This window comes from Toxotes jaculatrix, chromosome 8, assembly GCF_017976425.1.
Source record: "Toxotes jaculatrix isolate fToxJac2 chromosome 8, fToxJac2.pri, whole genome shotgun sequence".
Classification (NCBI taxonomy): Eukaryota; Metazoa; Chordata; class Actinopteri; family Toxotidae; genus Toxotes; species Toxotes jaculatrix.
This window is the reverse complement of record NC_054401.1, coordinates 16,479,421-16,507,128: the sequence shown is the minus strand read 5'-3', so window position 1 is coordinate 16,507,128 and position 27,708 is coordinate 16,479,421. Positions and strand designations below refer to the sequence as shown.

General features: G+C 39.5%; 1 protein-coding gene across 2 annotated transcripts in view; it reads right to left on the bottom strand.

The window, feature by feature from the left end:
• Positions 1-27,708, bottom strand: part of cdkal1 (CDK5 regulatory subunit associated protein 1-like 1) — a 221,321-nt gene that overhangs the window by 93,857 nt on the left and 99,756 nt on the right. For both annotated transcript variants that reach the window (XM_041045092.1, XM_041045093.1), the window contains exon 9: positions 6,398-6,564. In XM_041045092.1, the coding sequence (XP_040901026.1) occupies positions 6,398-6,564 (167 nt within the window). The remainder of the gene's footprint in view (positions 1-6,397; positions 6,565-27,708) is intronic.

The following is a 27,708-nucleotide window of genomic DNA, read 5'->3' as shown; positions in this document are numbered from 1 at the left end:
CCGGTGGTAAAAATTAAAGCGCTGCTTTATTGCCTTCACTCCTGTGTGGATGAACTCTCCGGCTCAAAGCAAAAACAACCAATCAAGAACTGATTTAAGTGTTTTGGTTTTTATTCATTTATTTTTTTTTTCTTCTTTTTTGTTTTGTTGTTTATCAGCCTTGACAGTGTTTAAAGCAGTGTAATATTGTTTCTCACTCACGCTGCCACTTTCTCCTTCCCCCCACCGGGTCTATGTCTCTCATTTACACAAACAGACACACAATCCTTTCATCTTTGGTTGATCAGCTCAGATACACACATGAACCAGGCACATAACTGGCTTAGCTCAAAGAATCTGATATCTACCGCCCTAAAATCAGATAGGACTGAAGAAGAAGAAGAAAATATATGGAAAAAAAAGAGAGAGAGAAAGCAGATAAAAGGTGGTTTGGCTCCAAACAGTCTCAGTGAAGGACGACACCCTTTCGCACTTTCACACTACCCCACTTTTCTTCACAAAGACAAAAACTGTGTTCTGTGAGCTCGGTGCTGTAAATTCCTCTGGAATCTTCTGTACGAGAGTTTCTCTCGCTGCTATGTTTCATGTCCTACCTGCTCATCAGCCCCTCCCACCTCCCTTTTTGTTTTCAAAGCAGAAAACATGCCTTAATGTAAGTATTTATTGTATTACTGCAAACAATCTGATAGCATGGGTGGAGGATATAACGAATGTGGTTCAGAATCTGGGACAAGAAAAAAAAACAAGCATAGTAGTATGTCTATATAGCTTGACAGCACTTAAAAAATAAATTAATAAATAAATAAACAGCTGCAGACAATACTTTGTTTTTTTTTTTGTACGTATTCTAAGTGTGTTTCGAGTGAAATGGCAAACATATCGCTCAACAGTGTGGTGTTGATGGAAACTATTGTCTAAGAGTGCAATAACAACGTTGATGATGCTACTCACAGCAAAAGAAAAAAAGCTAAAGCAATAATTGATGGGGGGATACATGTTTTGTTGCAGCTTCACATCAGTGCATGTCACACATCAATTTCTATTAGCTGGAAGAAGAATAAAACCTTAAACTAACTGTTACAGTAGTGCACTGTCAATATTAGTACATGGCACATATATGATCATATTTATATATAGTGTGGAATAAAGAATCATTGGTGACTGCAACGAAACAACATACAAAAACCCAGCTGGATTCCCCAGAGTGCCAGCACACAGGTAGAGAGGGTTCAAGTGAAATTACTGAAGTATACACAGAATAAGTAGCACCCAACTGCACCCACACAGACTCACAGACATATACACAAGCCCACACATAACAGAGTATTACCAGGGTTCACCCAGGGGAGTCTGCACAGAAAACGATTCTACAAGCTGTTCCCAGGATAATAAGTCAGGTCCCTGTGTGTGTGTGTGTGTGTGCACAGCCATACACAAACACACAGTCGGTGGGAACTGTATTCAGCAGGAGAAAGAGAAACTGAGCTCCCTATGGTGTTAAACATTTCAAACACTTCAGGACGCACCTGAATTTCCCTGAAGGCTATACTGGACCTGCAGCACCTCACACAGCGCAGATGTTCTGCACAGTAAAAAGGAGTCTAAGTGTATGTACAGCAGTTGAAAGCCACAGTGTGTTGTGTGTTGTTTGTGTATCACCTGACTATTGTGAGCTGGGAAAAAAATCACACCAATGAGAATTTTTTGGCATTTTCCATATTGTTTCCTCATTATTGTGACTGAGTGAGACAAGCCAACCAAAAATACACCACAACAAAATTCACAATGTGTGAATTACCAAAGCCGAAATGGATAAAACCACTATATGAATAAATATGCTTTCTTGCAACAAAAAATTCAGTTTACTCACTGCCATTAGTGCTGAAAAAAACAAAAAGCACAAAACGACGCCACAACAAAAACCACAACCAGAGATCACTGTGTGAATTCCCAGTTTCAAATGAGCAGCTAGCATTTAAACAGCCACCTTTCAAAACTCGTATTTCATCCCAATAACTGAGAAAACATAATTCACCGCATTAAGTCAGGAGTCATAATTTAGAGGCGCATCAGAATAGCTTCACTGTGAGCATTCATTTGCTGTCGGGTCCCTCACACAATGCTACATTAGGCCTCTAATGTGGAGAGGCTCCCAAAGGCTTCATTAAAATGAAAATGGTCTGAGAGGGTGTGTCTAAGTGTGCGCCCATACAGCTGGGCTTGTGTGCACAACTGAGTGTGAAGGTGAGAGATCTGTGTGGGTATGTTTCTGAGTGTGTGTATTCATGTGCGCGGGGAGGGGGGGGGGGGCGCAGGAAACTGAGAACAGTTTCCACTGTCTATGGAAAGTAAATAGCTAAAGGAAAAAATAAACAAAAAAATATTAATAACAAATAGAGAAAGGTACTAACTGAATAATAACTAAATTCTGTCCAGTCTCATGTCACACAGCCAAAAGGCTTTTAACAACCACATGCCCAACAACATCTGACACTTTAGAACAATCACACTGATTTGCTTTTTTCTCTTTATCATCAGTTTTTCTTTTAATGGATGCATTGTTAGGGCATCCATTTAGTCACAGGAGATGCAAAACACTAATTCACGATTTATGTTTTTGAAATATGACATTTAAATATCCTTAAATACGTCCTTTGTAGCTGAATGAAAACCATCGTAAACAAAAGACAGATGTAGAGTTTTGTTTCGGAGCATGTTGTAAAGTGAAATCACTCCTTGTTTGCTACGTTACAGTCATCACACCACTGTTTCACAGAGCTAACTGTGGAGAGTGTGAATGACATATCTGATGTATCTCGGGTAAAACTGAGATGAGCTCCAAGGAGGATGCCATTTTATTCATCTCTCGCCTGACTGACTGACTACGTACAAGGAGGCTACTTTCACACCTCATTTCCCAAGTCTGCTAGCATGCTAGATTTAATCACACACAAAGGCTCACACAAGCACATGCACAGGTATCTGCGTGCACACACACACACTTTATACAATCATATGACCTACTGTTGCACTTTTGACGGCCACTTCGTAATTTATTAACAGGCAGATCTATAAACAGACACACTGATGCATAGACAGATAAAAAAAAAATGCCGAGCTCAAAAATGTCAGCAAAGTGAGGAACAAAGAAGTAATATTGTTCGAGACATTTTTACATGCAACTAAAGGAACCACTGAAGGAACGACGCAATCAACCAAAATGTCAGAGACAAGTGGCCCATGAGAGACGACTGGGCCTTTAACTGCTCCAATCAGCAAATGGTGCTATGAAGTTGTCTGCGTCTGTCAGGAAAAACAGGCTGCACGTAGGAAGACATTGTGTGTTCTCGTGTGACAGAGGGAGACAGAGCAAAAGCTCGGATCTGAGCGAGTATGTGTGAGAGAGGGTGATCTTTTAGGGGGAAGTGGAGAGGTTACTTGGCCTTTTCAGCTTCAATCACAGCCTCTCGGTATGATGCTGTTATATAAGTGCTGGTGTTCTTCAAAAGAAAAGACAGCGGGATATAATTTGGCCTTTACTTAAGATGAAGGATAAATCTACTTCGGAGACTTGGCCTTCATCACCATCGCAGCGTTCTTATTACGGTGATTACCACCATCATGAGAAGAGGTGGAGAAAAGAGACAGAAGAACAAGTGGAGGAAGAGTTATTAGGGGGCGAAAAACAAAAGTTTAAAGGTGGGGGATTAATTAAAACAGTGGCGAGAAGAATACGAAGAATTACAGAAAGAGAAAGGGAGACAGAAATAAGCATCAGAGGGAGAGCAGCTAAGCCAAAATATTTTTTCAGGGAAATTTCTCCGTTGGGCACGAGAAAGAAAAGGGAAAGTGTGGAGGAGGAGAAGGAAGATGTGAAGAGGGGTATGCAGGGACGAGCAGAAAGGGTAAATGGGGGACGGGAGCAACAAGAGACAATGATAAGTTAAAGAAGAGCACTCTTATCTTTTCCTTATGTAGGTTAATTGACTGAGGAATTAAAGCAAAAAAAGATATAATTCAATTCAATGCATGGACGTTAACAATAAAAGGGCCAGTAGCATATGAAATGATTCTTAACACAGACACACACACAGACCAAGCCAGTGTGTCGTCCTAGTATATTTCTAATTATCAGTTAATTGTTATTCCCTATCATTAGGAGGGTGGTTTTTTAATTGTAATGTAGCCAAGCAGAAAGCCTACCTATACATGTGGGGGACAATTAGCCACCTCCATTAACCCCTGGTTAATTACAACCTCCAATGCTGCTTCCCACAGCACTTTCCTCACTCCTTTTTACCCCTCATCTCTATCCCCGGGCCTTCATCCCCATTTTTTTCCTCATTTCTGCCCTCATTTCATTCATCTATGATCTCCTATCTTCCTTGATTGTTTGATTTAAAAGTATATCTGTTGTGAACTTCACTGGCTTTTTTTTTTTTTTTTTTACTAAAAAAGTTTTGCTTCACTTTTCTAGGTTATCATTACCCTATTTCAGGCCTCCATGTCCTCCCTTTCTCTCCTCTGTACTGCCAAAGGAATTTCCTCAGGGATAAGACTGAGACAAGGAATGCAAGCAAGTCTATAGTAATATATGTTTAAAGTGAATGGCAAATAAACCAGAAACGTTCAGCAAAATCAGAATAATCCATGACTTGTGTCCACTTTAACCTAAAATCTGTCCATCCAGTTTTAGTTTTCTTGTAGTGTTCCTTTCTTCCTTCATGTGTCTTCTTAGGTTGCCAGCTCAAATGTATAAAAGTAAAGTACAGCGTTTCTGCTGAGGTACGTGGTGATGATCAAGTTTTGGGCTTTTCGCGTTATGCCATGAGTTTACAGTTGTTGAACTTTTGTAACTCACCAAAGTAAAAACTGCTACATTTGATGCAGGTCATTTCTGCATATGCTAAACTTACATTGGTCTCATTCATATGACTCTATTCTTCACATACACTCTGGAGAGTGGCAACATAAGCTTTAGAGTTAGAATATTACTCTAAATCTCTAGTATGTGAAAAAAGAGGTTAATTCAGTGCAGAGAGATTGTAAAACAGGAGTTTAGTGAGGTCAGACGTGTACCCCACCGGCGCATTTTTATTGCCTTGAACTTCACTTCCATGTAGATGCACTCATACTACAGTAATTCCTATTTTGTTTATTGTGGAATGAAACAATGGTTGTTTTTTTTCTTAGCCTTCAACAACTTAACATTTTAGTGTTTAATGATATGAAAGTATTGCTTTTCTATTTAGATCAAAGAAAGTTTTATGTCCCTGCTATAACCTGTAGGTATATTAAAATCTTTGACTTCCTGGAAAATCCCATCACTTTAGATGCTGGCATGCCAATAGGTGTAACACTGAACTCACTTTATCAGACACACGACCACTAATAAATACACCAATTCCACAGTGACAGAAATGGTGTGGATGCATGGAGAAAACCCCCTTTCCTGGTAGTAGTTGCATCATGCTGTCAGGATTTTATTGATTTTGACTTCCAATTGAATTCGATTGATCAGACTGAAAACAAAACTGAAACATGTTAAAGTTTCTTAGACCTCCTACCCTACTTTATTTATCCACATCCACCACAAATAAAAGGACATTTCTCAACAGATATCTCCTCTGCATCCAACACACCCGTTTTCCATTTGGCCTTCCTTTCCTCTCCTCTCCCCAAGTTGATTTATTGTCTGACAGCAGGGTCCAGATATGTCTATTGTCAATGGGTGGTGGGAAACTGTGATAACGTGATACTGTGTTGTTACTCTAACACTTCCAGAAACAAAGAGTTTAAAAAAATCAAGATAGATTGACAGAGAAAGGATGGCAAAAAAGACAGATTTAAATGATAGAATATGCATGTCTGACAGACAGAGGCAGACATGTAAAAACAGAGAGAGAGACAGAGAAAGAGAGAGTTAGCAATCAAAAAGAGAGAGAGAGAGAGAGAGAGAGAGAGAGAGAGAGAGAGAGAGAAGGGATAACAATGTCCATTGTTCCATTAGGGAAGACAATAATGACTGATAAAATGAGGTTGCTAAAGAGGACACAATGGTCCTTAATTGACTCATTAGGGAAAGAAGAGAATGAACTGCACTAATGAATGGAGTATGAGCGCTGCAGCTTAACTGCTTGGTAAGCAAAACAGAAAGGCATTTAGTTTATTAAATCTAGGCAAAGCAATTTTATTTGTTCACAGAAAGGGATAGCACAAGAGACTATAGGGACAAAAAACAAAACAGCCAAGAGGAAAAACTATGGATAAGTATTTTAGTTTTATTAACCACTGATGTGTTATTATCTTTGATGGTACTTCTGAGTGAAATCAGTGGCACATGTGTGTTTTTGTGTGTGTGTGAGTGTGTCTGTGTGTGGCCATATACTGTGCATACCTCTAGGTGTTCCAGGATATACGGTGGGTTGGTCATACCCAACCTCAGCATGGCTCCTTCAGGAATCTCCTCCACCAGTCTCCAAAGCAAAGTGGGCAGGTCTGTCCCTATGTCTCTACCATAAGCTCCTGTGTCTTCACTGGTCAACCAGATCTCACATACTCCCTCTGGAAAGAGTCATACACACATACACAAAACAAAGCTTGGTAACTCATTTATATTATTTTGGTTCCAACATTGCAGAGATGGATCATTTGTAGCATGTTTGTGTTATTACACATCTCTTCTGTGAATCGATCTGACATAACAGTGTTGCTACTGATTTTCACGTTAAGATTTCCAACATATATATCGCCCATGGGCGACAAGGCATGCATGCTTAAGTGTGACTGCTCCAAATGGACACAGATGCATGTAGTGGCAGCAAAAGCAGTTTGTTTGGAGGAAGTTTAACTGGGTAGTTGGCAATAGCCCCAAATGCAAGCACGGCTTCACAATAAATCACCACCACCTGGATAAAAACACCAGGAGAGTAGATAAGAACATCACAACTCAGGCCCCAGTTATAGTCACACACACTCTCTCCATCAAGGTTCCAGATCGTAATCGAAAATTATTCTATTATAATGTTTAAAACTATTTTTGAATGACATATATCCTAATCATGAACTTAGAAAAAGGGGCATCCACACATAACTGTGCACAGACATCTTACTGTATGTTCAGTGTAACTATTATATACACCCTTCAATACTCAAGAGGACATTCGTTCCTGTGACTATAGCTAATGTTACACTTCAGGGAATCTCACACTTATATACCATTAATTGGATTCAAACTAACCTATCTAATACAGACAATAAATGCAAAGCCTGTAGACTGACATCTGGGGGAGAGTCACACCGTTGCTGATGGTCATATTAACAGGGTTATTCTAGCTTTCGATGTTTACACTGTTTCGTGGTTTCACACTTACACAAGGTCTCTCGTCTTGTAATGTTTTATTATTATTGTTAAATAGCTTTTTTCCACTCAAAATAAACATACTTAAATCATACTAAACACGGATTTTGTCAGGTTTCATCTATTGATCAAATTAGATATCATAAATTTATCAATACGGGAATAATTTATCACGACAGCAGTTTTTGTCCCACTGCCAAACTCAAGCTACAAAGTCACCACCCACCATCTTCTCTCAAATATTGTTATTTTATCACCTTTAGCAGTCTCTTATTTTCACTGCCTAAATGCTCCGTGGTTTTGGTAGAGCCCAGCTTATAACAGTCACTGACATGTATTAAAAACACCAGCCTTATAAAGATGCATTCCAGGAACGTGAAGGTCATATACAGCAAGAGGGGACGATCTACTGCCTTCATGCTAAATTAGAGCAACGCTCACTGCTAGAGCTTAATGATCTAACTGTCATTTGGCTGTAGGTCTGGAAATGGTTGAGTGTCTGCTTAAGCTATGGGTTAAGACATATCATATCAAGCAGGCACACAAAAATACATTTGCACTTGCAGGAGCACAAGCTCATGTACACACACACACACACAAACACACACAAAACCACACAACCATCATTATCATTAGCTGTGCAGAGACAGACAGAAAGATGCATGTGGTCATTCAGAGAGTAAAGATGGTGTTTGGCTAATTGGACAGTTTGTGTGTGTGTGTGTGTGTGTGTGTGTGTGTGTGTGTGTGTGTGTGTGTGTGTGTGTGTGTGTGTGTGTGTGTGTGTGTGTGTGTGTGTGTGTGTGTGTGAGAGAGAGGGAGGGAGACGGAGAGACTGCTGTGTGCATAAAGGAATGTATCGGCCGGACAGATTAAAGATGATGACAGTATAATTGTCCAGAGTGAAAGAGTTTCCAAAGCTCATCATCATTGACATTAAGATGCACTAATGATTTCTGGAGCCAGCCACGTCTAAAAACACCATCAATCATATGTGATCAAATCTAAAGGCGAACAAACAGTATACAAGGATGCACTCAGGGTATGATGTTCATTAGCTTCAGTAGGCAGTATTCATTTAACCATGGTCCAATACTCAATACCTAGTTTATTAAAGTCCCCCACTCACTCACTCTCTCTCTCTCTCTCTCTCTCTCTCTCTCTCTCTCTTTATATATATATATATATATATATATATATATATATATATACACACATACATATATAGCATTAGGCTACGGCAAAACCAGGGTGAGGGTTGACAGGGGAGAAGCCAGGTGTAGCTAGTCAACAGTATTATTATCTAAGCTACGTTTCACTATTTTCCAAAGAAGGCATTCGGAAAAGTTGCAAAAGGAAAAATGGTCAGCCTCTGTGTATTCCCAAAGCATCTGAAAATCAGTTTGGAAAAACTGTGATGTCCGCAACAAACTTCAAGACAAAAACTGTGTTTGCAGTAGCTCTTTTCCAAAGCACTGTTTTGAAATTTTCAAACAAAAACAGAAGGGATTTTGCCACATAACATATGGCTTGAGGATGCTGATGAAGGAAGTTACAGTTCAAAAGACAGGAAGTCATTCAAAGTAATTTGGCAGATAGCTAACCTGCTGAATTAGATTACGGCTTTATTCAAGACAATGATTCTGACAGAGGCGCTGCTTTAGCAACGTCTCCCTTCACAGACCCCTACCCATCCACTGTTGATCACTGGAGCCTTTAACTGGAGGACCTGGAGGTCGAGCTCTGTGTAGAGACGTGTTATTATCAGCAACCATTGATTGGTAATGAATGAGTGTTTCTGTTATGACATTACTGCCGTGTCTGATTTGCTGCTGTATTTTTCCCCCGTAATATGTGACACATTTTTCAGTTTTTGTAGCCTGAAGGGAGGTGGTGACAGCACATTCCCAGGGCAGATAATGTCAGCTTGCTCAGGTTCAATTACACCAATCCTTCTGCCAAGGTTTATCTTGTGCGTGCATCATCTGCATCCCAGGAGTGGATATGTTCCTACACCCATCACACCAGCAGCATAATTTTCCACGTCACAGTTTTGTCTCACAATAATATTGGCCAAGTGATCTCTTAATATCAGGCCAGACCTGCATTAAATTGGCCTAGGAGCTAAATTGGTTCCTTCCAAAACAACATTCCTGTGATTCTACTCACATAATGCTGCCAAGATAGTAACCTTGTGTATTGTCTGCTACCAAATAGCTCTTATGATTCCTGTGTTAATTATGTTTTGAACAGGGCAATATTTTGGAAGAGTCTCAGGTGTTTACTCAAGGCCGCAGTCATACATAGATCTCCCGATAAACTCAATAACCTGCCCAGTAATTTGCCCCTTTGGCTTGCTCCAGAGTCCCTTTTGTATTAGATGTGCCAATGGTATTATTGTTGGCCAAAGACACAGAGAGGGTGGCTGTTTCATCAGGAAATGTTAGCTTGTTCTCTCTTGTCTATCTGCTCTGATACAAACTGAACAGCTGCTTCCTCTGGTTTTGGTATGTGCACAGTGGGGAGAGGGGTCGTAGGGGGCGCAGATCTCTGTCTGATGTGTCCATGTTTCAGGCCTGTCAGGATTACTACAAAAAAAACAACCTCATCAGCACAGGAGTCTGCTGCAGAGCGAAACTTCCAAGTCTTATGATGTACAAGAAATTGGTTTTACTTTTAATACTGTCTTTAAATGTTCAACAGAATGAGCCAAATAGTGAAACAACATTTTACTTTTAGACTGTGAAAGGCTTTAATTCAAGGTGGTTTAGTGAGCAGTTGACTCCTGGCCCTGATGCAAAAGGAGAGAACTAAAGGAGAATGTCAACATATCAGAACATTATGAACAATAATAAGGATCGTAGTTAGTGTTATTAAGCAAAAAAATGAAAGCTGTATCTCTCGAAATAAAATCAGGACAGACAAGTTTCCACTCTGCTTTGACCTGTGTGTGTTATATTACTAACCCCTCACCCCTTTCCTTTTTCACGTCACTTTGTGATGTAGTTTGATGTCAGAACGGGGTGGGGAGCACAGCAACTTTCCAAAAAGCTATTAACATTCACTTAACTCTGACACAGCAGGGCAAAGCCAGCACAGGGATGTCTGAACAAAACGACTGGGGAGGAAGATTTTAAAGATGGCAAATAAAAATAGGAGTGGGTCCTGCCTTGTTTGGTGTTGGAGCCCTCAAGGGTGGGATCACAGACAGGTAGAGAGAGAGAGAGCATGCAAAAAAGGAAACAGCTGTGTGTATGTCTAAGCTGCTTTTGCCTTTGTGGAAGAATAACACCATCAGCGTGCCTGACAAACGCCATACACATATTAAACAATCATCACTCCAACTCTCTGCCAAATACTTGTCTGATGAGTGTATGTGTGTGCGTTTGTGAAAACCCTCTAACATGAAGTGAGGGCAGTTGTAAGTGTGGTGTCCTGTCTGCATGATGAATTTAAGTCAGGGTCTGCTTTAAGGTATGTTTTGCTCTGCCAGTGTTTCCACTCTGTGATCCTAATGTTTTTTTTGTTTTTTGCTTTTAAATTTCACTGATCAATAAGTGAAAGAGTAAAAAAAAAAGTAAACAAAAGATCCAAAATAAATGAATTACGAAACAACCACAAATCACCAACCTAGAATTCAAGTAGGGGGTGAGAATGCAGTATCTCCTGCCTGGGATGAATTTATGACGGTTTTGACAACCGCTTCATTTTAGACTGATTTGGGATTGACATATGAATAAAGTAAAAAGTAAAAAGTCTATATGAAGTCCTGAATTCTGTCATACAGAAGTCTAAAATCAAACCCTATCAAATGTAAACTTGAAAAAAAAAAAGTTTGACTTTTGAGATGCAATTCAGTGTTCAATACAATACAATGTGAATATGCAGTTTTGGCAAAAAAATTAGCTTTCATTCATTCATCGTCACCGATGCAATACTGTTTTCAGGCTAATTCTGCCTCTTAGCTGCAGTACATACAACCACACAAGTATTTAGTGTAACAGACCTCTATACAACATTATACTGTTTACAAATGGCCCTGTGTCCCCGCTCTGCCCTTGGATAAAAGGATGGGAAGAGTGGGAGGAGAAAAGACACGAGAGCTTTGAAGTGGTTGCTTTGAAGAAGTGTGACAGAACCAATTGATTCAGGTGATTGGGAGCTTTAGTAAAAGCCACTGCTGAAACGATAAAGGGGTCTTCAATCATAAATGAGACACACAAGCGGCACAACATGACCACACATTTTCGTGTCACGCTTGTTTCTGTTAGTTTGTAAATGCTGGCTCCGATTCCTTCAATAGATCCACATTTCACTTTATTCGTGGGTCTGTGTCATTTCAACACTGCTTTACTGTTCCTCATAAAAAATAATTAAAAAAAAAATCGTTCTCAACAGCAACAGTAATGTTATTAGCCTAGCATATTATGTTGTTAGCCTAGCAGGCACTGTGTTAGTGGCTATAAAACGGCATGATGCCACCAGCAGTAGATGAGAAACATGAGACAACTGTGGGGCATGTGTTGAACGCTGTGCATTTTTATGAACTGTTTGCTTAACACGTCCTCAACCAAATTACTATCATTGTCTCCTTTACAAGCAAATTTTTATCCCACTTGCGACAACAAGCATTATCGTTACCAACACACTGAAACGTGGCCACATTTGATCATGTTGCTCTCTCGGCCATGTCTAATGTGTTTGTTTTGGCGACTGCATGTTCGGAGACCGTGCGTGTGACCAAAGCTCTGCCCCTCGAGTGCTTATTGAGAGGAGTGAGAAGAGGCTTCCCCAACAATTTTTTTTTTTTTTTTCATACACAGGGGCAGAAGTTCCCTGATGTTTTTAAATTAAATACACTATTATGTATATGCATAAGCCCATGTTTACCACACCACTATACTACACTGTACTGTATGTTTGTGTCCAAGTTGGTGCTGTATGCGGATTGAGCACATGACCTGACATATAACAAGTTACTATCCCTACCCTACACATATGGGTTCAGAATTCCTACTTATCTTAATCTCTTTGGCATGATATACATTTTGATTGGCTGCCACGGGCTATAATGTTTAAAAGATTATAGATTAGATGCACATAAAGATGATCCTATTAAACTGCATTAAAAACCTACTTTCCATAACACAACTCAACACATGCTAAGCGTGTTACAGTACGTACATGGAGAAAGAGAGAGTGCGAAAGAGAGAAAGCGGGAACCAGTCAACATGTTTTTGTTGGCATTTTATACTTCAACAAATGCCTTAAACTCTTTTGAATTTCTGTAATACTTCAGTATTTGGTCACTTTAAATGTGACAGCCAACATGTAGCCTGGATTTACAGTGGGGTCCAAATATCTGAGACTACTGACTATCCAGTCGTATGATTGGTCGTAGGCTCCAAGGGCTGATGTACCTTAAACTATAAGCACACACTCACACGCCCCCTCATGCATCATGGCAGCTTAATGTATACAACACGCTTAGCTATGTGTTGCTTTGTGTCATGGAAAATAAGGATTTAATGCAGCATAATAGGATCATGTTTATATGCATATAATCTGTAATCTATTAAACATTGCCACCCAAGCAACCAATCAGGATGCGTATGACCTGATGTACAGCAATTACAGCTTAGATCCCTGAGAGTATATTCGCTCTTTAACTCAATGACTTTACAGATCTTATGAAATACTTTGTACTGCATTTGCTTTTAATCCTTAGTGTTTTTGTTCATGTACTGCTAATAAATATATCTGATGACCTAAAACGCATCAAAAACTACACATCTCATATTCTGCTAGTGAAAAATAGTTTACAGTGGAACAAAAACAGTTTAAAACAGATGGTATACTGGAATCAATGATTTTCACAAGAGGTACATGCCTCCACATGAGTCCTAGATATCATTTTGCTAGCTAGCACACATTTTTAAAATTTTGCAGCTGCTGATTCAAGTGAACAGCAGGAGGCCAAGTGAACTAAGAGGAGAAAATGGCACAAATCACAAGTGCCTGTCTATGAATAGATCACAAGTTTGGGAACTCTATGCCCTTGGTTTGACCGCTCTAAACTCTCTTCTATTGTTAGTTCCCATGGAGACTGATAATTAAGCAGAATATAAATATGCACAAACACACATCCACCCTGCCCCACAGAGAGAGATGAGTGTTGACATGGACAGTACATGGATCGATATGTTCCCGCTAACGTACATTCAGTTTGTGCGTGTCCAGGAATTCACATGGAGGGAGAGAGAGAGAGAGCGAGAGAGAGAGCGAGAGAGAGAGAGAGAAAGGGAGGGAGGAAGAGAGACTACCATATATTAATATAATCCTATATTAATAAGTACACATGCACATTCATGTGTTATGAGAAGAGGATTCATTAATAATGTGTCTATTCAAAGTCTACATTTTAATCTTATCATTCTCTTCAGCATACGGCTAATTTAGAAAAACAGAACATTAAAAAGTTAACATGATAGATTTGTTTTTAAGTATGAGGACATTTTATGAGCAATTCTGTATATAATACAATACAATATTTGTATCTTGGAATAACACATAAAAACTGCAGTCTCAGTAAATGAGAAAATCAGGCCACTGTAAAATAAAGCAGTTAAAATTTATCTCAAAATCTAATGGCACAGAAATGAATATTAACCGCTGGATGACTTGCACTGCCTACTGCAAGTCAGCGTTCAGCACTAAACTACTACATGAAAAATCATACACATTAACACGTTCTTCTAATATGCACAACTGAGACACAGACCCATGCATTCATTAGCTGACGCTTGGAATTATGAATTCATTTGGTCAACATGAATATGCATCAGTCAACAAAGTAAGATCTGGAAGGGATAGGTATTCTGCCCTGCAACACATACACTCTGAACTGTGCTTTATTAATAGCATGTTAATTGAAACCAAAGCCTTTTAAAGAAAGGAGTCATTTCTTCACCACGCACACGCACACGCACACACATACACACACTGACCTCATCTATAACCATGCAACACATTTCACAGTACCACTGACTGGAAGGCCTGTCTGACCTTTAATCACATTAGTCCCTCCCCCGTCCTCCCCCATCAGCCAATCCCCTCTGGCTGTCTGCCTCCATGGTAAACTTCCCCACCCACCACCAGACAGCACAAAATTCTGGGGCAGATGTCAACAACAGCAACATGAGAAATGAAATGATCAGTTTGGAGGGAGAGAGACAAAAGTGAAGGACTGTGTGTACTGAGTCTGGGAAATATTAACATGTTAAATAAAGTTAACTGTACTCATTTTATTAACATCGAAATGAATGATTTAACTAATCACATGACCACTGACTGAATCTGCTTTATCCTGTAAATTTTTTATGTAAAATACATGAAAAAAATTAATATAATAATATAATGTTTTCATGTATTTACACTCTTCTTAATTCCTGTTCACAAAGAAAAAAGTTAACACGTGAGTTCACTTCATTTAATTCATCTGGTACTTCTTATTTTCTACCTCTGTCAAACACAGTTTAACCACAGGAGTTTAACTTCGACACACTTCATATCGGTGTACTTTTCATTCTGTGAATAGCATCCACCCCTGCGTAACATAAGACTGACATTAGCTGCCATGAAAGAGTAATGACAGCTTGTCTAATATGAAGAAATTCTTCAGAGATTCTTACCATTTTTTCTTTGGGTTTGTATTCAACAACACTCACTGGAATTCTTAAACTTTGCTAATCTTTGATTCACAGGCATGAGGGAAATCAACATTTTCACACACAGCTACATATCAATACATATACACACACACATAGACACAAGCCTTGCTTCAATCCCTGCCACACACATTCTCACACACTGACACACTATAACTCACGCACAAACACCACACACAGAGTTTAATTGCAGTAATTAAGCAGCTTAATTTAGAGCAACAACTGTTGATGTGGTGCATGGGCGTCTTGGCAGGTAGCATCATCATCACGGATTAGCCCAACACACACACACTTGCATATGCAAATATTCTCTCTTAGGCATGTTTACACTAAATACATGCATGTGTGCATGCACATCAATGTGTACGTGTTGCACATGCATGCGAATGTGTGCTTGCGCACATGTGGATGTACATGCGTATGAATAGCTTTAACGAACAGCCTACACAATCCTCTACACAACAACATGTCAGCTTTAACCTACTTTCACATAGTTTCTGAACTACAGGCATGACCCTCTGTGCACGCCTGTGCATGAGATAGAGTGTCTGGATACATCAAAGCTTGTATGTGTGTGTGCGTCTGTAAGAACACGCACGTGTAATGTATATGGTACATACGAAAAACATGCCATGGCATATATGGGTCAGACATATTGTATGAAGATATCAAAAGTAATTGGCAGAGTGGCTCCAAGTACCATATGTGTATGTATATGTGTATGTGTATATGTATATATATATGTGTGTGTTTGTGGGGCTGGTGTGTACATGAATGTATAAGGAGTAATTGAGAGAGAAGATAAGACAATACCATGATGATAAGAGAAGTTACATCCCCTCTTTCATCTTTTCTTGTCTCTGTGTGTGTGTGTATGCATGCATGTGCATGTGTGCGTGTGTAATGTCTGTGTAAGGAGGAAGCATCTTGTGAAGCTTCCAAAGCAGATGGACTCCTGCATACACAAGAAAAGGGACTCTGTAAGGACCAAAAATGGCCCTTTAACTGTCCTTAGCTGTGAGCTCAGAGGAGTTACAGACAACTAATGGGCATGAAAGATGGAGGAGGGGGTGGCAATTGATTGTTTATTGATGTTGGTGATAAACTGTTCCACTGGAAACAGCAGGTTTCAAAGTGTTAATTTATTTTTCTTTCCTGAAGCAAAATAACACATATTACAGCATAATTACCAAAGCACAAAGACTCAAACAACATAAGAACAAAACTTAAAAAAAGATAAGAAGTTGAAAATAAATTACCAATGCTCTGAAAATGCTTTCTGCAGCCTGAGTCTGACTAACCTTATGAAAGATGAAGATACATGAAATGAAGATGCGTATAATGTGTTTGCAAAACATCCATTTTAATTTAATAATTCCTTTTCATGGGAAAGGAACATCAGGAAAGATTGCCTGTCTGGCTAACGCATAGTTACAGATCCCACTTGTACGAGCCGGGGAAATATTTAATTTAGCCCTCTGTAAACTGGTTCAAACATATTTTCCTTTCCTGCCATGACGCCAACATAACCCAAGAAATTCAGAGAGTGTGCCTCCTGGCATTAAATCACTGTCTTCAATGTGAGGGAATAAAAATGGTGTAGGAGTTAGACAATTTTTTACCCACTTTTAAATGTGAACCAATTCCCCATTTCCATTGATCACTACAGGAAGAAACACGTATGTGCAGTACAGATACAGGTAAATGTATAAATAAAAACAAAAATGTTTAAGAGGTTGACAGAGAAAGCAGCAAATACAGAGGGGCTGATAGAGAAACTAACAATACCACAGACTCTGACAATGGCAGGTCCACACAGACCTGTTTGCCTTGTCAGGATTCTGCTCCTTAGCATTTTACCACATATTTGTGGGAACAAGTACGTAAAAGTTAAACAACCATTACCATGGTTTTATAAGAGTGAAGAGCATTTGCTAAGGCAATAAGGCCCAGCAGTTAGGAATGTTGCTTCACTATTAGCATGTGCCCTTGATGTGTTAGCCCCGTGATAGACTGGCAGCCTACCAAGTACATGCTAGGATACGCTCCAGCCCCTGCCATCCTGAACAGGACGGTGGTGGTCTATAAAAACTGGATGGGTGGATAAATGACTTGAGACAACGAGAAACATGACACTGGTTCACCACCTGAAGGTTATCTAGATTGAATGTATGAGCGTGTAAAAAAAACTGATGAAAAACTAAAGAAACAGGATAGACGAGGACTAACAAACAGGAGATAAATGCAAGAGACTGTACTAGAACTCTTCACAGTGAAGGATTTTTTTTTTTTTTCGGGAGTGAGACTAATGTTATTAGTGATTTTGTCAGTAATCAACAGGCCTTGTTATCAGCTCTCATTAAGAAATGTTCTCATTAGTGTCATTTAGCAAGCAACGAATGCAATTAAACAGGAGGGTGAAGTAAAAGATGCAGCTGTCATAATAGGTCAAATTCGATCCCGTAGGTCCAATTGATAAACTGTATGTTAATGTGATCCAAAGACAACTGTCCCCGAGTTGAGAGAGAATATCAAGCAAATTGTGACATTTGAAGGACTGTCATCTGAAAATATTTGGCATTTTTCTTTGATAAATGACTTAAAATTTATAAACTTATCCATGAAGAGTTGAAATGGCTCTGTACTGAAGAAGCGAAGAAGCCTCTTGGATGATGAGTGATGAAAAATCTTCCAAGATCTACAACCAAGTTTAGTTGTCCTCAATTCATGACCATGACCCGGATTCATGTCCATGACCATGACCATGACCTGGATGACTGAGAATCTTCACAGATCATATCAAACTTGTCATTGATCTACTGATTAATGAGATCTTTTCAGTGGCAATTGAAATGTTTGAAAAAAAGAAAATCTTTCAGCGTGTTACTGTGAATTATATCATTGTATGAAGCAGGAGTTATCTATCAAACAGGGATTATCCATGCCGTCTGTAGATTTGACCCAACGTCGGTCTAGCAAGATAATGAACTTGTACTGTACGTCATTAAAAGCACATGAGCTGAAGCCGAGGGGAGGATGAATGGCTGATGGGGTGCTTGGATTAGCGGACGGGAAGGCTGAGACACAGAGAGCGTGAAGGGGGAGAGAGGGGTGAGTGTGTCAAAGGAAGCTATAGGGGGCAGATCCCATTTCTGTATGCTTCAGAGACCTCAAGAACTGCAAGGCACTAAGGGCATAAGGCGCATGCACACGCACACGCACGCACAGATGCACAGACACACACGGGAAGCTCTACACATCTCAACACTGACATTACATATGGAAATGAGTTCCTATGAAAAAGTAATTGAGATGGTAATGGTTAATATCAGCTGTCAAAGAAGCCAAGGCAGTGGACACTCGTGCACACGTGCACACACACGCACACACACACAAATGCATGATCCCAAATATTCTAATAGACACACAAGAGTCGCACACACACACACACATACAGTACTACAGCTGTGTTATTAATCAGACATAATAAGGTTTAACTCTTACTAATTCAAGGCTGTTGACCTAATTTCTTTACATGCTTTATGTGTATGTACGTGTGCACACGCTTGCCTGTTTGCTAGTGCAGGCACTAATTTGATAAATAATAATACGTCTGGTCAGTATTTATGCTAATATATTCATAACCCACCAGCAGGCATCATGTTTGTGTTTGTTAATTCACTTAGCCTCTGTGTGTGTGTGTGTGTGTGTGTGTGTGTGTGTGTGTGTGTGTGTGTGTGTGTGTGTGTGTGTGTGTGTGTGTGTGTGTGTGTGTGTGTGTGTGTGTGTGTGTGTGGAATTAGTTACTGTAGCAAACCTAGACTAACTTTAAACACACCCTGCATGTGTCTGTGTGTGTTAATTAAGTTAGCAACTCTATATTATGCGTTTACTGTATTTGGAAATTGTGTGTGTGTATGTGTGTGCTAATTTAGTCAGTGGATCTGTGAATATTATCTTATTATGTAAATATTAGTATTTTGAAGTAAACATATGGGATGTTTTCTGTATTAAAGCTTTGGACTAATGACTGTGGTTTGTTTTCTAAGTTAACAAGCTGAGGAACAGATAAGCCATACGCAGGGCTACTCATCCTAGACTGTCCATCTTCCCTCTCACTATCTTCCTCTTCCTCTTTTCAACTCTTCTAAATCCCCTGCAACACCACACAGCAACGCCACTTACACACTGAAGTGTAAGAGAGAAAGTTTTCAGGCTTTATAATAAATGTATAAACTGGTTGATTTGTCTCAGCTGCAAAAGTAACCACAGTCATATTAAGTACAATGTTTGTCACTCTTAAATCCCTAAAAGTGAACTCGCCACCATCTTTACAGACATCCTTCATGGCCACTTCAGGCCATGTGACCTAAAAGATACAAGAAAAGCAAACTGCAAAAAAGTATAAAGTTGCATCTCCCTGGTGAAGAAAATTTCCCTTAAAGAAAAAAGAAAAACAGTTGTGCATCCATAATTGTTACTGACCCAATATTTGATTAAACGAAAAACACAATGCCACAGTGCAGGACTCACTGAAGCTACATGCCACACTACAGCAAGAGGCAGATAGAAAGAGGCAGACAGAGGGATGCAGGCCGATGTCCTAACATGTACCAAACATGTTCAGACATGTATCCAACAGTAGAAGCTAAGTGTGTGTGTGTGTGTGTGCGCGTTTTCATGCCATGCCACAAAACAAGACAATCTTTTCTTTCTTACAGATGGATATGATTTCCTCTCCTTTTAACTACAGTGCTTGTTATCTGCTGTGTGTATATAGTGTTTAATCTATTTGACCAAATAATTTAAAACACTGATCACAGTAAACATGACAAAATAAGTGTGTGCATGTTCATGTGTGTGTGTGAGAGTCTGTGTGTCATTCATTTAACAGACATACACTTGTCTTCTTTTACATTTTTGTTCCAAAACTTTCTTTTTCCTCCTGCTGATAAAGTGATAAAGACAAAAGTAAATGAACTGTGGACAAAATGACACATCAGTCTAATTTATTGAGTGTTTATTTCTTAGTGACTGAGTCACTCAATATTGAACCTTTCTTTTCTCCATGCTGGCATCACATGGTTCCTGTAGATGGTTCAGCTATGCACTTGAACTGCAAACTTCCTATGTTACCTTGCATCAAAATTTAAAAAACGCTGAGCTGAGACGTCCGCTCAACTGAAACTTGAAGTATGGAAACTAACAACTTCTTAAACTGATTAACCTTTGTCAAGAAAAACTTCATTCACCTATAATGAGACTTAGCATCAAAAACCGAAGCTGTTTTTCCTGCTGAACTGGACACTGCTCACTGAAATTCACAGTAAACTATGTTCTCAGAATGTTTACAGACACAGGAAGTGGAAAAGAGAAAACAAAAAAGAGTTATTTATGTACTGTGGATCAGCAAACAATAAAAAATATATACACACTAATAACTGTGTTTAATTTCACGTTATTGTTGAATATTTAAAAGTCCTGCATTTTGACTTTCTAACTGAAAATGAAAAGCCTTTCATCCTCATCTTAGGCCTCTTCTCCATCAAAAGAAAAATAAATCCAGGCTGCAGAGCAGCACATGTAGTAACGCTACACCTGCTTGGCTTGGTTGACGATGCCACCCACTTACTTGATTTGCATTTTGTGCATGAACATGCCATCTGATAACACTGCAGACAATATACATACAATGTGTAGGGACAGACTTATTATTTGAATTGTATACTGGATAAAGATCAGATAATAAAAAAAACTCAAATACTGCAGGTTTTAAAATACAAAAATTCCTGGATTGTTTTTTGAAGGAGGGAGACTTTGACTACACAAAACTGCAATGGACTTCAGTGTAGTCGCATACCCTTTCAAAATGGATCATTTAGCTAAGCTAAAACATGTCTCCCACAGTTATTTTCAATTATCTTCTCCCTAAACAGACACAGAAGATAAAAAATGTGCATTTCAAATGGCAGGTTTATCTAGTTGTGTATGTGATGGAGACTCATTATTTTTAGACTTCACAAAACAAATCTTGTTTGTCAAGGGGCAATGCCATGTACAACCTGAGGCACAGAGAGCGAGCGAGAGAGAGTTTGAGTTCAAAGAGTTAGAAGGAATATTTACTAGAGGACATGTTCAATAGTTTCCAGCATTTGCAAAACATTTCTCTGAGCAAGTGTTTCTCTGTGTCTGTTTGTGTGAGTATGTGCGTGTGCATCAGCCCCAGCCCCCCGCCTGTAGCCCTTTCATGTCACCCAACACCAGGGACTCGTGGCTGTGGCCACGGGTGGTCCACTATGTGAGAACTGGTTCCTGCAGGGGGTGTGAAGAGACCCCCTGATGCTATCAAAATATATACCACAGGGGGACAAACACACAAACACCATACAGAGCTGACGAACTATACTCAGAGGATGTGGGTGTCTTCTTTTTCTAGATGTACACGCTGGCGTTTTTGGAAAATAAAGGCAGGTTCTTTCATAACGTCTGCCATTCCAGTTGGTTCCCTAGACAAAAAATGAAAAGTATCTCTTGAACAGGTGTTTCCAAGGCAATTGATTCAATAAATAGAAAAGGGAAACTGCATTCAGGTTCTCGCTGTGCCAAACTGTTCACTGATGTCTTTAGTCCACCTAATTGTAAAAGAGAACTGAACTGGGAGTTAAGCTAACTGGTCTAGATGAAGGTCACAGTCTGACAAAGAGAAAAAAAAAAGCAGAAAATAGTGTGGGAGTAAGCTATACAGGTTTAAAAAAAAAAGGCAATTGCAATTATTTCATGTTACAAACATGTTCTGTCTGTATGAGAAAGATTAAATAAAAGCAATGTACTAACCACTACCACTTACTAAAGTGTCTAGTAGAAACATGAAGTTGGTCTACTCTGGGGTAAAAATAAAAAAATAAAAAAATAAATGCCAGGCCCTGAACGGGTTGTGTCAAGGACAGACCTCAACTTATGTTTCTGAAATCTGCTTTACTCAAACTTCTCAATCCCCTGGTAGAAGAAGTGTGATGTCCGGGTGACCATCTGACACCTACAGAGTAAAAAAGGTCAGCGGTCCATGTGTCCAGCCACAATAACTGCAAACACAAGACAAGTGGAATCTACCTCCCTTTACTTTTAAAGCCATTCTCTTGGTGTTGTCTGACTGCTCCCGCAGGCCAGTCTCAGTAATTAGGTAAAAGCAATAAATGAATGAATGTGTAAATATTTGTTTGTGTATTTCAGTGCCTAAAGCCTTCAATAGTGAGACTGGCACAGACAGCAATGTAACAGCATTAGAACAGCTAAAATCATGGTTAATAAATTATTTCTAAATATCATGAAACAACCTCATCATACTATGGCTCATTAAAAATTCATTTGCAAATGAAGAATAAACAAATGCAGATGCAAATAACTGCAGGGCTAACATTTTGTTGCCGGCTTTCCCTATTCATTCAGTTCAATGAGAGATAAACAAGTTGCTAATGGTATATGCCTAGCGGAATGAACTGAGATTTAGCCTTTTCATAAGCGATGTTTTTATTTATCCATCTGAATGCAGGCAAGTGATTCGACATCAGACAGCAAACTAAGTGGGAGGGAAAAAAAAAGTACAGTGACTGATAAAGGGCAGAGGAGTTACACACAGACACCAAGATCGCAAGAAAGAAAGAAATCAGGAGAGAAAACGACACTGAAAGACTAGAAGGAGACCAATAAAGACAAGAAGTGATTACCTTAGAGAGATGTATACAGAAAGAGGTGAATGCAAGGCAGATGGAACTGACCGAAAAATGAGGGCATCTCAAAGAAGGGGAAGCTGTAATGACAGAGGGAGGGAGAGAGCAGAGTGAGGAAAGACGAGCAAAAGACTGAAAGACAGAACCATCATGAGGAGTGAAGTGGGAGTGAAGTGATGGAATGGATTCAGACAGGAAAACAGGCAAACACCAGAGCAAAAGTGGGGCAGTTGCATAATGTTTTAGACTGAGCAGGACCAAATAATTTTAATATCTGTTGGGCTTTCCATGTCTGTCTGTCTCATGAAAAACAAAAGGAAAAAGCTTACTCAGTATGGTCACTGGAATAAAAAGAAATTTTTGGCTACATATTGGGACTTAATCAATATATCTTTTAAAAATACACAAGTGCTGTTTCCTTTCATTCTCTTTCTGACGCATTTCAGTCTCACTCCTCAGGCTTCCATTAGTCTCCCTCTTTTGAGTTCTCTCTCTTTTACAGGTAATGAGTTGTGTTGATCACAACATTGATGTGAGGTTCAAGTTAATTACAGGTAGAATAACCAATTAATTGTGATCCCTGTGTGTTAAGTGGGTGTGCATCTGATGTGTGTGTGTACGTGAAGCTGCATGGGGTATAAAAGATAGGAGGCCAGTACCTTGGGAAACTGAGAACAGAGAAAATGAGTTCACCTTTTCCTTGCATGTCAGACTATTATAGGGGACAAATTTAAATGAATTGTCTTTGAATCACATGTACATGTGATAATAAATGTGTTAAATGTGTCATCTGTTATCAGTTCAAGGTGACACAAAAGAGCTGTTTATATTTATGCTTAAGCTAACGCGTTTTTAAAAGCTTACATGACTAATGTCACTGTAGCCCATTGCACTAATCTCCATTCAACTTCAAGCTTCTCCAATCAATAATTTGGTTTTAACAATGGATCAAATGATTAAGTGTAATGTGTAACGTGGCGGAGCACTCTGATCATTTTAGCATCTTTCAGCTTACTGTTTTGGTTTTATGCCCTGCAGCTCTCATAGCACTTACTAGAGTAGTTTCCAGATGCAGCAGGCAGCTGTTTTCAACTAACAGCTCTGTATACTACCCGCCCAGCACCAAACAGCTAACAGACAAAGTTAGTGACTCACTGATGACCATTTTGGAACATTTAAACTTTTCACAGGCCAGAAATAAACTCCACATGAATGCTAATGTTGCTTTCTGTCTGCTGGATGTGCAACTGTTTGCCACAACAACTTTGCAAGGTGATAATATGTCGTTATTGTTTTTACAGCTTGTTCTACTGCCTCTAAAGTAGCCAAAAAAAAAAAAACACAATTAAATAGAAAAATAAAGTTAACTGTATTTGCATATTCCATATAAGGATTAGCTGTTGAATAAAGATGGAAATGTAGGCTGCTGGTCTGTGATAAATGTTTGCAGACTGGTTTTTGTGACATGACTGCCTTCATTTGGGGATATGTTTATTGCCATGACAAACGCACTCAAAAAGTCATTTTACTGCACTACTGAGTACCACTTAATACCCAACTGCTTTTTATCTTCTACCTTTCACTGATCTAATGCAGTCTCCCCACTCAGAAATCCACATGACTGAAATATGCCACATGGCAGAAACTTTAATCCCTGCAGGTATCCAAAGGGCTTTGGTTTTGTGACACTGCCAAAAAAGCTGAAAGGGTTCAAACAAGGGACTGTGTAGATTAAACGGCCCAATTAATCTCTCCTTCTCCAGCCTCGCAAGCTCCAAGTCTAGACTTCAAAGCCGACACAAACTTGAGGACTTGAGCCACTTGTAGCTTTTTTTATTTTTTTTCTTTACACTGGTGTGTGTGTGTGTGCATCATGACTCACTGAGGCTTATGGAAACAACCTTGTAGTCATGTAGTCTGTTATCTGTAATTGTAGAGTGGCTGGTTATGAACCAGGAAGCAAAGGCTTTCTTCTAGTGGAGATAAAAAACATACATGGGGGTAAAAAACACACACAAAGAAAATAAAACTGAGAAAAATTAAACATGTTTTTTTTAGCTCAGGACTTTAACTCAGCTGAGTGGAAGCAGGACGCGGTGCAAGGAGTCAGATTCATTAGAACGTGTCAGTGTCCTTGTTTTGAGAGAAAGACACCAGAGAACCAAATTCTGAGTCATGCCAAGCCATCAAAGAAGCAGAGAAGACAGAATAGGAAAGGAAAAGGAGAAGCAGAAGCAGAAACAGATAAAACAAGAAGAGAAAAGAGGAGCAAAAAAACGTGTCATATCCAGGAAACAATGGTTATTTAGAGGACCAGCAGATTAAGGTATGAAGTCATATAAATCCTGACCTGATTCATATATCATAGGTCCCCTCTCTCTGTGCTGGACATGATGTAATGATATGTAAGTAAATCAATCAATCAATCAATCAATAAACATACTTAAGGACTTTTATTTTGTTTGTTTTCTTTCTCTCTTTCTTTTCTTTTTCTCTGGGGTTGGGACACACCAAAAAAGGGTTACAGGAGGACTGAAAGGGGGTTTCCCAAAAATAACTGTGAAAATTGTTTCTTTGAGTGGGCAATCATTACAAATAATTACAAGGATACAATAACACAGAAGACGGTGTCATTTATTTTTAATCGTTTGTGACTCGCTCGGATCAACACGGAGGAAGCTGGTATGTAAACAAGAGAGCAGTAGTGTGTTTAACAGCTTGGGAAAGGGAACACACACACACACACACACGGACATACACACACGGACATACACAGTGGCGTTTTGGGAGGAAGAACTAAAAGCCAAATGTGAGTCAGAGGACTTACAGCAGTTAAACATTTTAACAGGCACAAGCCAACTCTTGGTGTGTGTGTGTGTGTGTGTGTGTGTGTGTGTGAGACTGTGTGCAAAGTCAGACAGACAATAACAAGACCAGTGAGCCGAGCACATGGTCTGAGTCTTAATCTAAGTGTCTTACTGCCACCTATTGACAAAAGGTGTAACTGCTGTCCCCTCCCCCACACCGTGTTGTACAGCAGCAAAATACAGTCATACACACCACCTTTATGTGAGAGAGAGACAGAAAAAAGCAAAACCAGATGGGGTAGAGGGGGCACAAGATGAAGAAAACATGTCATGAAAGGAAAGAGAAGTGAGAAAAGGGAAGAGAGATGTTTACAGTAGACAAAAAAAAAAAAACTTTAAAATCTTTAATACATTTTCATCTGTTGCTCAGAGGACCACTCCTCCTCACTGTCAGCTGTTTTTATTGCTTTCCTATACTGTATGTCTTCACGCCCTTACCTTCTCATAACCTCTGTGTTGCATTTGCTTCCTTCTCCAGTGGGCTGGACTTGACTTAAAAAAAAAATCTATCCCACAGTAAGAAAAGCCCCATATTAAAATAATTAACACAGATTTTAGTAGCACTTCCATGTATTTCACATTGGATTTATAGAGTAATTATTCAGTATATTGTAGTAAAGACTACATAAGACTGTATGAAGTTATAGATTTAATGTGGGCTATATAGTACAGTGACAGTACAGTGAAAAATACAGGGTGGTAAACTGGTGAACTGCAATAACAGCACTATGGTAACGAGAACAGATGTTAGTTCTAGTAACAGCTGTAAAACTATGTATACAGCTATGGTTATATTGCACATTTAGCAGTATAACAGAATATAGAACATTTAGTAGCAAGGTATACTGTATATATAAAGCAATACCATAAGATGTGGCATCTATCGAAGGTTTTAAAACATTTTGATCTAGTGTAATGAAGTAGGAGAGGTGCAGACACAAGTTCACAGAGGACAGAGCAGATGGTGTCTGCTGGACTTACACAATCACACACACACGCGCACACACAAACGCACTCTGGTGACATAATAGCACCATGCCAGGTGTGCAGTTGGTGGCCTGCAGTCTGGCACTGGCTGTGGGTTGTGTGTGTGTATGCGCGTGTTTGTGTGTATCCCATGCTCTCTTTGTGTGAAAGGGGCCCCCTATTCACTGCAGTCTCTGCTGCCAGCTTGGCACTAAATCACAGGACAAGACGGTACATGCGCACGCACACACACAAGCACACACGCGAATGCACACACACCACCCTCTGTTGTCTTTTTGTCTATCCTATGAAGAGAATGAAAAGAGGTCAAAAAAGGAGACAGAGAAGCAGAGAAGCAAATGAAGGACGACTGTACTTTAGTTGAGCTTTAAGAACAAAAGACAAAGAAAAGATATTTAATGTCTTACAAGAACGAAGACAAGAAAAAAAAGAAAATAACTGTCCTCTCTTATCTTTAGTGTCTCAGTGGCTCTCCTCCCAACAGTGAGCTGTCTCAAACTGAGAATACACACACAGACACACACACAATCAGTATCATGGCCATGCATAATGAGTGGTGGTGGAGGCGAGACTGCAGCTGGGTTGTCCAAAGCTTGCCTGAAGAGACCGTCTGAGGAAGCAGTGTGTATGCGCACGCGCGCGTGTGTGTGTCTCAGTCTCTGCGTGTATATGCTCTACATTCTTGTGTATAATGTAAATGAGTGTGTTTAAATCCAAATTAAGTAGCAGTTACAAAAAAGCCAAGAGTCTGGTTCTGTATTAAACTACTGACATTAAAGACACAACCAATGAAATATTTACACAAAGACAAGGAGGGACAGACAGAGACAGAGACAGAGAGAGAGAGAGAGAGAGAGAGAGAGAGAGAGAGATAAGACACAAGAAGTAACAAGCAGACTGAGAGGTGCAGAACAACGCACACTGAAGGAATCTCTACTCCACATCAAGAGAGAAACATAACCTGTTTACAAATAGCTTTCAGTCACATCCTAGCAACTTGCCATGGCAGCTACAACTGCACCACCGACCTGCTGTGGGGA